This window comes from Merops nubicus, unplaced genomic scaffold (genome assembly GCF_000691845.1).
Source record: "Merops nubicus isolate BGI_N331 unplaced genomic scaffold, ASM69184v1 scaffold8700, whole genome shotgun sequence".
Classification (NCBI taxonomy): Eukaryota; Metazoa; Chordata; class Aves; order Coraciiformes; family Meropidae; genus Merops; species Merops nubicus.
The window spans coordinates 24433-35891 of NW_008580815.1; the positions used below are offsets into that span (position 1 = coordinate 24433).

Below are 11459 nucleotides of genomic sequence, written 5' to 3' on the forward strand. Positions count from 1 at the left end.
CTCTGCTTTTTGTTCCCTTACATTGGGTCCAGCTAGGACATTGTGTCACCACCCTGCGGGCTGGGCTGCAGAACAGCCAGGCTGCATGTGCCTTCAAACCATGGGGAGGCGTCCTGAGAAGGCCCAGCTCTGGCAGCTGACAGCACTGGGTGTCTCTGCTTCATCCCCACACAGCTGTCCCAGCACTGCACCACACCTCCACCAGAAACAGCACAGCCGTGTGTGGGGAGCAGCAGTTAGCTCTTCTCCAGACGAGGCTCTAGGGCAGGACACGTTGGCAGGGCTGGGATGTGGCTGTCAGGCCTCCATCCATCCCAGCTCTGTCACAGACCGCCATGGAGACACGGCAGCACATGGAGAAGATGCCAGATGTGTTTGGGGGCTCTGTTTCCAGCGTTGTGAAGTAGGCTTCTCTAGGTGGAAGCCAGTATGCTGTCAGGACTAAGTGTTTGAGCCTTACTGCTCTACAGCTCCACCCTGTTTCTCTTCTCCTTGCCCACCTTCACGTAAAGCTGGAAGTGATGTAGCAGCAAAGTAGAAGAATTACAAGAACAGAGGTGAATCAGATCCTCTTCTAGAAGTCTCTGCTGAGTTTGAGGCCGTTCTTTCCTGCATTTGATACTTGCAGAGACTGCATCTGACATCCAGTACAAAGACAGCTTCCACCATGGGTCAGTGTGTGTTCAGCAAGAGCAGGAATCAAAGAAGGGCATTGCAGCTAAAAAGACGTAATGATAGAGTTTATTTCTGAGGGGTGGCTGATGTTTCAGAAATATTTGCAACCAGCTTATTTTATAAAATGAGTTACGGAGCTTTTAATGTAAATTAGAAGGCAAAATGAAAGGGCAGGATGGGTGAACAGTCATGAGTTTGTATTTTGTTTTTTAATCTGTTTTTCAGCTGGTTCTGCTTGCACACTGTGCCTGACCTGAGCTGAGCTGATGCAGCCTCTTCCGTTACTTTAGCAAAGTTCTTGACCCTGACACTGCACTTGGTTACGTGGGGTTGGTTGTCTGGGGAGCTGCCATCTCACCTGCTGCCTGTTGGCCCTCGCAGATCTTCCACATGACCTACGACCTGGCCAGTGCGGTGGTGCGGATTGTGAACCTAATTGGGATGATGCTGCTGCTGTGTCACTGGGATGGCTGCCTCCAGTTCCTCGTGCCTATGCTGCAGGACTTCCCCGACGACTGTTGGGTGTCCCTCAACCGCATGGTGGTAAGAGTCCCCCCAGCTCGCTTCCCCGCGCTCACAGCCTCACCTCCCAGCGCCAGCGTGGCATCCCCAGTTCCCCCCACCTGCTTTTAGTGCCTTCCAGCGCCTTCCTCTGCTGCCCAGCAGGACTTGTAACTTGCGCTGGGGGCATGGAGGCTCCCCGGGGGTAATCTCTGCAAGATCTGCAGTCTCCCTCCCCAGCGGAGCCCGTGGAAGGCAGGAGCCAGGCTCCCCCTCCTGGCAGGAGACAGCAAAGAGCAAGAATGGAACCGGCGTTCTGCTGGCATCTGGGCGTTCTGGTGGGATCTGGGCACACTGAGCCAAAGGCAGGATGCAGAGGGGCTCCAAGAGCCATAGCTGGGTCTGATCCATCATCCCCATTACCGATCCCAAGGAAACTGTTAAGCCTTCTGCTCCATATCCACTCGAAGGCTCGTTGTGACCCCTCCTTCTCCCTGGGGAGCTACACAACATCCCTTTAGAGTGGAGTGAGACAGCCTGTGCCAAGGCTCCGGGCAGCCTCCTGTCATGGGATCAGTAGCCAGGCTTCCCAGAAACATCCCAGGCCATGGAGTTCTCGCTGCTGTTTGCTGCAGGGGGCTTGTGCCAGATGGGAAATGCACGGGGACTTCACCGTACCTTGCAACCGTTTTGCTGAGAATTCAGGAGCTTTTATTCAAAGGGACAATGTCCAGTTGATTAAGCAGCAAAAACTGACAAAGCTTAAAAAATTGCCTCTTATTGCAGCTCTTAACCTCCAGATTCCCCCAGCCAATTTCTTCTTCTTAAAAAAGAAAAGAAAAGAAAAGAAAAGAAGAATAATCAGGCACTCGGGCAGAACAGAACAAATGTAAAATGTATAAAGGAGCTGCCAGCTTCCCGTGCCTCCCCCATGCGGAGCTGCGGGCACGCGCTGCCCATGCCTGCCTCAAGTGAGCATCCATGACAAGTCAGATGTTTGCTGTTTGTTTATTCATTTCTTCCCTCTGCAATAATCACTCGCTTCCTGCTGCTGAAAGGTGCCAGACTGACAGTTCTGGAGACTAGAACCCTTTATTTATCGACAACAGAAGAATGACCCATGCAGCAGCTGCCTTATCTTCCCCCATGCTGCCTTTTTATTGTTTGTATGGCAGGAGCAATTAAAGGTCAGGGGGGACACCCCATTGTGCTCGCGCTGTTTGGGTTCAAAAGGACATAGAGCTCCTGAGCTTGGAGAGCTCAGAGGACCCCATGAAGTGCCTGGACCCTGGTGCCCTTGCAGGACAGCTTCAGAACAGCAGATTTGAACCGTGTTTCCTTTATCGTAACGTTTGGCCATGGTCTGAGGGCGACAGGGCCCAGCAGTGGCAGACACGCGTGGGGAGAGGAAGAACGCTGCGGTGCTGGGGCACAGGCTGAAAGTGGGACACCTGATTTCAGCTCCCAGCTCTGTTCTGGGTGATCCCAGGCAGGTCAGGCAGCAGGCTCTGGGAGTTCTCCCTCCCTGGACACTTCTGAGGAGGAGGGAGTATTGTAACAGGGTGTTTCTGAAGCAGTCTGAGGGTCCTGGGGTTGCAGCAGGTGGGTTGCACAAACGCATGGCACAAGCTGATGCCAGTTGGCTCTTGAAGGCTTTTCACTCAGAGGCTGTAAAGCCAGAAAACAGCTTGTGTAACCCCGTGGAACAAAGAGCTGCAAACATGTTTGGATCAGAGCCTGATGAGGAGGGAAACAAAGCTAAATTTATATAAAATCTAGGAAAAGAGTTACCTGGGCCAGGCTACGATCAGAGCCTAGAGGTGACCATCAAGGCCACTGTGCAATGAAGGAATAGGGTTCTGGAAGGTGGTAGGAGGCAGGACAGAGGAAGAAAAGATTTAGCCTAGTTGCCTTTCTTAGCAGCAAGCCTGAGGAGAGGGGGAAAGGATGCATCCCACAGGCAGGAGGGCTCAGCAGAGTCTCAAGGAGGGGCAGGGTAGGAAGTGTCTGTCCAGAGGCAAGGACTCATGCTGCAGTACTTGTCTTCTCAGCCTTGAGAGCCTGTGAAGCTGGGAATTAAACTTGCCTTGTGTGATTTTTTCCGCTGCTCCTCTGCAGCTAAATCATCTTCACTTTCTCCACTTAATGAAAGTGAAGAGAAATTATTATATCAGTGACCGTCTCAGAAATTGAGCCTTGGGAAACTGGGATGAAGAACTCAAGAGGTGATTATATGCCCCACCTATAGCTCAGGTGGCTTCTGCTCCAGAAGCGGCACAGGAATATGCCAGCCGCAAAATAGCTTGGGTTTAGAACGTTTAGCAGAGAGAATAATTAGATCTTCTGGAACCAGCTAGTTCATTCTCACTCTAAGTTTCTTTCTCTGGGACCAGTGATGGGTATGGATGGCATGATGAGTGCAACAATACACAGACTCTATAGTGAAGGAATAGGAGAGGCCACTGAGTCAGGAAACAAGAAACCCATGGGTCTGGGCTGGTCTTGGACTACGGTGCCAAGATCTTGATGGCAGTCGGCTCTGGTTGAAAGCTGTGATGGACAGGGTTAGGAGCTGGAAGGCCACGATTGCATTTGTTTGTGACAGAGAGAGTCTTAGGTTGGATTTTGGGATGTTCTGTACTGACCTGGTCACAGCTTTGAGATAAATGCACTTGGTGCACAACTGCCCTGATTACACACAGGAGCCAAAAAGCTGGGCTGGAGCCACTGTAGGAAAAAAAAAAAGGAACCTTCTGAAGCTACTACAGGCAAGGGGAGCTGAAAGTGAGGGGCCAAATGCTTTGAAGGCTTTCTCCTTGAGTGTGCAGGTGCTGCTCTTCCACCGCTCTGGACTTGCCCACCTAGCCACTTGGCAGTCCACAAAAAGAGCTCTGGTTCTGATGCAGCAGGGAAAGAAGATTCATCACCTCCCATCTGCTTTCTAAAGGTTTGATCCTTTTCCAGGGGATCTGTGAAGGGTCTGGTGGTGCCAAAATCATATCAGGGGCTCGATAAATTCCTGGGTCCTGTTCATCTTGATGTTTTTGTATGCACCATGTTTCATCTTCAGCAATCGTGGAAGGAGTGAGTCTCTGTATGCCTTCTTTCTGAAATGGCAGGGAAAGATGTTTTCAGTATTAGTAGCTCAGCACCAGTCCCAGGGGCTTCAGCATTAGCTTTTCTACAGGGCCCTTTATTAAAAACCGAGTCAGCTGCCGAGCAGCACGTGTGCAGGCAGCAGCACCTCCCCGAGCCCCTGGCCAGGCAGCTCCTCCTCAGCGAGCTCTGCTGGGACCTGAAAGCTGCTTCAGGCACGTGGCTCCCTCCCCTGGGTGTTGGGCAGAACCCATAAACCCTGCAGGGAGGGCAGATAGCCCCACATCACATGCAGCCACCTTGCATTGGAAATCCTGGTCATCTTCCCTGCTGGGGAAGGGATGGGGCTGCTCCACGATGGGGTAGAGACAGGAGCCAAGGGTGACCCCTGTCCCAGATGGGGCACAGTCCTAGCGGTGCAGAAACCAGACTGGGCAGGGCAGAAACGGGAATAACAGGGTCCCCTGACCATTCCAGTGGAGGCACGGTGATCGTCATGGCCAGGGTCTACCCAGGGAATCCAGTCAGGAGCAGCAAGAGGTGAGGTTGGGGGCAAGCCTGGAAACACAGCATATGTTCAGGGCCCAGGGCTGGGCACAGCTTTCTCAGGCAAGGTCTGGGTGCCCAGGCCTGTGCTCATTTGTTGCTCCAGGAACATGACTGGAAAGGCAAGGCTGACTGGGGCAATTGATACTGGAGTCCCGAGAAGGTCTCTCCTGTTAGGTGAAAGCCATGCAAAGCTCTCCTTGGAAGCCAGCCCAGAACAGGCAGGTTCCATCCAACATGAAGTTTGACCTATCCTCTGTATTTCTCACTCTACTATTCCTTTCCCTTAGACTGAATCTGAAGGGTTTTTTCCCAGCCCAGCAGTTACAGTGTGGTCCAGGGGAGGGCAGTGATGTTCAGAGGCCTTATTTCACAGCTTAACCTAAGGTATGTGCAGTAGCAAGGCCTGAGTAACGGCTCTGTGGCCAGGTAAGCTCACTGCTGAGACGACTGGGGGAGTTCACAAGATTGAAACGGGCCCTTCTGCTACAGACAGCTCCTAAATACTGTGAAACGTTAGTGGTGTGTCAGGCATAATGCTGTGCCCTGACCCAGGAATTCGCCAGCGCTTGTCTTCTCTCTCTCTAGTCTTCTCCAGTGAGGTTCAACCACGCACACTCACATGTACATCAGGGCCAGAACATCCTATGGACACCAGACTGTTTCTTTAGGTGATTCTGTAAGGCACTGCAGAACCCAGCACTGCCTTTGAAGAGCTCCAGGAACATGTCTCCAGAGGTGGATCCAAACAGAGGCATTGCAGCCCAGACACTAATCCCAGAGAAACCCTTACGGTACTGCCAGTGTAGATGGCAAAAATAATCTAGGCTGGGAAACAGCTTCAAAGTCATGTTAACTCCCTTTTGCAAAAGCTCTTAGTGCCTGGCAGGTGTCTGAGATAACATCCCTCTTGACTATGCTCAAGCACAGATCTGTAGCTCCATTTCAGCTTGTTTTGAGATTTGGTTAACGAGGAGTTGTTTTCTTTCTGCAGTTTAAGGCCTCATTGCCCTATCCTGATGGGCCATTTTGGCCACCCTGGTATATTTGAAGTAGTACAACCCTCCCACCATGGGGACTGGCATAGTAGAGTACTGAGTACAGGGTATGGCTCTTACAGAAACAAGCTGTAGCAGTATAAGGCACTGGGAGTAAACTGGTGTCCACAGTACATTTGGAACCCCTACTACTAGTATGGCTTAACGTAGTGCATTCTTGACCTGCCTGTTTACTCTGTGGAAAACAGAAGAGTGCAGAGCAGGCCTAAAAACTAGCAATATGCTGAGACCTACAAGCAGGGAGTCATCACACTGACTGTGCCAGGAGGATCCCATGTTCCTCGCAGATGCTCAAAGAGCTCAGAGCTGGTGTCCTGAAGGTAATTGCTCTGAAAGGCTTCCCCTTCATGAAAGTGCCTGTTTTTCAGCAGTCCTTGAGCTCTTCTCCCAGCAGCCCACAGTGCTCGGGATGGGTTTTTTCAACCCTCCACATTTTCCTGCAGCTCCTCAGTCTGTCATTACTCAGCAATCTCCTCTGGCTGGCACAAAGCAGGCTGTCCTCGCAGGGAGCCGTGCTGCTGATGGGAACTGGGGTTGTGACTTGTGAGTGTAGAGCTCCCAGGGAGGCAGCAGAGTTTCTGCAGGCTGCAGGGGCTCGGTGATGTTGGATGTTGTAGCTTTGGATGACTAATTCCTACAAAATACTGGCAAGTTTCCCTGTAACCAGCACTCCTGAGCAGCGAGTTGCTGGAAAAATGGCTTTCAAAACCTGAGCCTGCCTGATACCCAGGTGTTCATCTTAAGCTTTCCTAATTCACAGCCATTAAAGACCCTGGCAGCCAGTTTCCTGATACGTCAAATGCCAGCTCAGCTGTTCTTATTCTGCCTCCCCAAGTTCCCTTTGGAACTTCAGCTTGGTGGGAAGGGCTGGGCCAGGACACCTGCACTGCTGCCTCTGCCTCAGTAAAGCTGTGAAGGTGCTGCCCACCTTCACGGGCAACGCCCCGTTTTCAGCACAGGTCGGTCAAGTGCGTCTGCTCCTGCTGTGGCCCTGGGACAATGACTTCCCTGCTGAAACATGGACTGTGGAGGGGCTAGAACCGTGGAGTTCACAGCATTTGCCATTCTTGAAGTGCAGGGGCCACAGCTTTTCTGACTGCTAGGAGCAGAGGGCTGAGGGAAAGGGGCTGTGCTCTCTCTCTGTTGACTCCAGGGTATTTTTTTCCAGCCCAGGAGGTGAACAGGTTCCCACTTTGTCAGGGAGGTGAGCCCAGACAGGCTGGCGCCAGCAAGGAGCAGTCTCTTCTGGGGCTGTGAATGTGCTGCTGCTTCTGTGTCCTATTCGCTCTCACTGCTGTTGTTTGCCCTTCTTGTTGCAGTGTGAATCAGGCCTGTCTTGCATAATGTAACCAAATAGGGCCTGTCTTTGTCCGTGTGCTTATCTCCTAACCGAGCATTAAAACTCTCCAGAGGTTCCAGCTCTTCGCCACAGCTCACAAACAGCAAGAAGCATCACAACTGCTTGTGAGCTTACTGAAAAATTTCCATCAACGTTAGTGACACTCGGAGAGCTGTTTGCAGAGAGGTCACCAGCCGTCCCCTTGATGATGATTAGATACTTCCAAGGAGGTGTCCAGTAAACTCCAGGGCCCCCAGCATCGCTGGTCACTGGTGCTGAGCCTGCTGCTTTTCACACACCTCGTAACAGCAATGTGTGATGACAGCACATTTACTTTACAAGGTTTGTGGCAAGGACTCACTAGCGTATAATACCCACTGGACAGTAAATGTGCCTGGAGCTGTCCCATGAACTCAAGCTAATCGGAATAATCAGGAAATGTCTGCTGGTTTTGCTCCCTAACCCATGATGTAACTGCTGAAGTGCTCCTTGTGCTGGTTGCAGTGAGAGACCACAGGGTGTCCAAAAGAAGCCATTGATGACAGCTGGCTTCTCACAGTGGTTTGTTGCATCCCGCAAATGGGGCAGTTTGTGGTTTTCTCAGCTCCCTGAATGAAGCCCTGTTTTACACTGAGAGGAACTTGCTGTCTGAACATTATCATCTTGGTTTTCTGCCCTTCCCTTCTCTCCAGGTGATGACTGGGGATCCTGACCATTTCCTAAATTGCTGGGGAGTGATTTTCCCCATTCTAAGCTCTTGCTGCTTTCAGCCTTGCTCAGACTCTTTCACCAGTTGTCTGTTAAAGTCCGTTTCCCAATGAAGTAATCATTTGCTTCACTTCCTTCTCCCACGCGTGGGTCACTCTGAAAGTATCCCAGTCTTGGTTTATCCCATGTTACCAGTGCATCCCACTCTCTGGCTTCCTTTCTGGAAAGAGTATGTGGAATCTGTAACAACCCCAGCCAAAGACAGCTAACATCAGGTGACTGAGTTTGGGCTTTTGTGTGTGTTGTAAATCGACTGTGCCCAGCACTTCCAAGCCATCAAAGAATGAAATTCCCCATTTCACATAAAGAGGTGTAACCGTGAATTTTTGGGTCTGATGTCAGATATGCTTTTCTGAAATGTGTTCATCTCTGAGAATGTCCTGTCCCACTGCTAAAGCTCTGTCTGTCTGTCTGTCTCTCCAGAATGACTCCTGGGGGAAGCAGTATTCCTATGCACTGTTCAAGGCCATGAGCCACATGCTCTGCATTGGCTACGGGCAGCAGGCGCCCGTTGGCATGTCAGACGTGTGGCTCACTATGCTGAGCATGATTGTTGGGGCCACCTGCTATGCCATGTTCATCGGCCATGCCACAGCCCTGATCCAGTCTCTGGATTCCTCACGGCGTCAGTACCAGGAGAAGGTAAGGACGGGGCTCTGCAGCCCTCATGTGAGCTCGGGGGGTGTGCTGGAGAGCTGTGTGGACAAGCCAGGGCTGTTGGTGGACCAGAATAGTTTGTTGGTAGCTCATACCCATCTGTCTATTCAGACAGACCCTCAGGAGGATACAGATGCAAGATGCAATGAAGAATAGTAAGGCAAGTGGGTGATTTTTGTTGTCTCTGACTGTCTTTAGATCAACATTATCAATATCACAGGTATCTAAAATTGTCAGTCACTTTTTCCTTTCTGAGATCCTGTTTCAAATCCCACGTGAATGTTCCTGAATGTGCAGCTTTTGTTTAGCAAGTACTTTCTTGAAATGTATCCAGATTTTTCACTTCGGTGCTCATGAGTCAAGCTACCTAACAAACCCCAAAGCACAGATCAAAGCTCAGGAGCTCCGAGCAGGTTCCCCAGGTAGCTATCGAGTTAATTGCACAATTGTTGAATTGCATAATGTAGGGCAGGGACAGAAATGTCAGAGCTGGTCAGGTTACCACTGCTGTGGCCGTAGCTGGGTGGGGGGTTGAGGCGGATGCTGTGAATCTGTAACAAACAGAAGCAGTGACTGTGATGAGAGGTGGCTCATGGAACTGCATCGGCTCCTTCCCCCTTTCCATGCCTTCAGAATATTGCTGTCTGTAGTGTTTCAGCTCAGAGGTGAGGAAGGGACTTCACCACAAAGACAGCAAGTTACTTTCAGGCATCAGCAAAAGCAACTGGCCTCAATTAGCAGGGCTGAGGGTGCCATAGGCAAGATGTTATGGTCCGGCTCTTATGGGTACATTTGATTCAAAGATTAAGACGAAGAAGAATTAGTCGCTCACCTTGTTCTGCCCCTGCCAGCTGCTCATTTAGATTAGGTGAAAGGTGGCTGTTGGTCAAGTGGGTAAATTCTGTTAGATGCCCTTGGAACAGGATTGAGACAAAAGTAAAGATGGACAGAGGCTGGATCACGCTTTGGTGAGAGGGAGGATCTCAAACCACAGCTGGAGCTAGAAGAGAAAGAAAGCCCAGGAGAGGGAAGCGTGGAAGACTGGGATGCAACTAGAGCACTGGGCTTTGTGTGGAGCTTTACCACTGCGTTAGAGGTGGGCTGGACTACTTCACACTGAGCATAAGGCATGCCAAAGAGAAGGACACTGCAGCACTAGGGATGCAAGCTGATCAAATCTGTGTGTGTGCAGAGTATTTATTCAAATGTGTTGGAAGTAGTGTAGAAGTCAAGGACTGATTTGCAAATCCAGCCACCTGGTCCGACATCCCTGCAGCCAAAGGTACTCCTTGCAGCACAGGGCACTACGGTTTTTTGCTCAAGCTGGGTCCAAAGGCAAGGGCAGAACTTGACCCTGCCAGCCAGATTACAGTCAGTGCTCGGGGAGATCACTCACCAGTAAGCCAGCAGGGACTGCATGGGGTGGCAGAAGAAGTGTGAAGTGTTAAAGCCTTGTTAGAACAGATCCAGGAGCAAAGCTTTGTGACTAGCCCGGTGCAGAGGATTTAACAAAGGGTGGCTTTCATGTGTGGTGGTTAGAGCAGGTCCATTTCCCAAGGTACCTCCCAGGACTGAAGCCTCAGGGATTGAGTATGTTAATTTTCCTCTTGCAAATGGGACAAACGGCCTAAAAAGAAATACGGCCTAAAAACAAATACGTATTTACTTTCTGCATTCCTTAGCACTTTGAGTAGCCATGATTAAAATGAGGCTGCTTTGTGATTTGCAGCCCTGCAACTCAATTTAGCTCAGTCCTCAAGGGACAACGTGTCTGTTGGAGCATATTATAAGCAAAGAATCTCAACAACTTTGGAGGTCGATCGGCAGAAGTGGGCGGCAGTTGCGAGACCTCTGCAGAGGACACCTTTGGGTGGCAAACAGGGCTCTGCGTCGAGCCTCAGAGCCTGGGGCTAGAGGCACTTCAGCAGCTCTCTTGGGAGTAGCCAAAAAAAAGGGGAGACAGTGGAATAGCAGAAGTAACGTCGTCACAGGATTGGGGGGTATAGCTAGTCACTGTGCTGACGGGCTTGGCTTTGTGAAACTTCCAGGACAAGGTTCAGGGGTGAGTTTGTGGTGAAGTTTCACATCATCTAGATCTCTGCCCAACCAGCTTGTTCTTCCCTTGTACAAACAGGGCTTTTGAGCAGAGGAATAAAAGCCAAGATGTGCTGTCTGCTGGCTTCAGTAGCAGGCTCATCTCACTCTGGGTTGGATTCACTGAACATCTGGACATGCAATCCCTGTCCTGTCTAAATCTCCTCCTGTAGCATCTGACTTCATGCTCTGCTGGTTTCTGCAAGGCAGGGAGGCTGTATGAGATCGATGGGGTGGTAGGAAGCCTGGAGAATTTGGAGACGGAAGTTGCACCCTCCAGGGCAGTTAGTGCCAAGGTTTTTGAGCACAAGTGGGGAGTCCCATGTGGCACAGAGTACTCATGCCAGCCCAGGCACTGGAAGTGGCACAGCCATCCTTTCAGTCTGGCCCTGTGCCTCCCTTAGAAACCTCTGAATCACAGTAGCTCTGGCACTCTGAAGTGGCTGCTTCATTTCCAGTCCCAGAGGCAAAGTTAGACAGGACCTGTCTGTCCCATCTTGCATTGCAGAGCGTGTTGTGCCCTAAATTCCTTGCCCATGGTCACGGGGAGAGCCAGGGCTGGTGTAGGGTGCTGGTGGAGGAGGTCTGTAAGCAGGAGCAGAGGCCCGGGGCCCTTCTTTTCAGCTATTGGTGGGTCAGCTCAAGCCTTGACTTGTAAATTCATCATTGTCTGTGAAATAACCCCATAACCTGCAGGAACTGTGGCTCAAAAGAGAGGAAGAGCG

The 11459-nt window shown here is 51.0% G+C and overlaps 1 protein-coding gene across 1 annotated transcript in view; it reads left to right on the forward strand.

Annotated features, from left to right (window-relative positions):
- Positions 1-1056: 1056 nt before the first annotated feature.
- Positions 1057-11459, forward strand: part of LOC103773439 (potassium/sodium hyperpolarization-activated cyclic nucleotide-gated channel 4) — a gene marked incomplete at its 5' end in the record, with an annotated part of 22513 nt that continues 12110 nt past the window's right edge. The window contains 2 exons of the mRNA XM_008940844.1: positions 1057-1218; positions 8407-8625. Coding sequence (XP_008939092.1) covers positions 1057-1218; positions 8407-8625 — 381 coding nt within the window. The remainder of the gene's footprint in view (positions 1219-8406; positions 8626-11459) is intronic.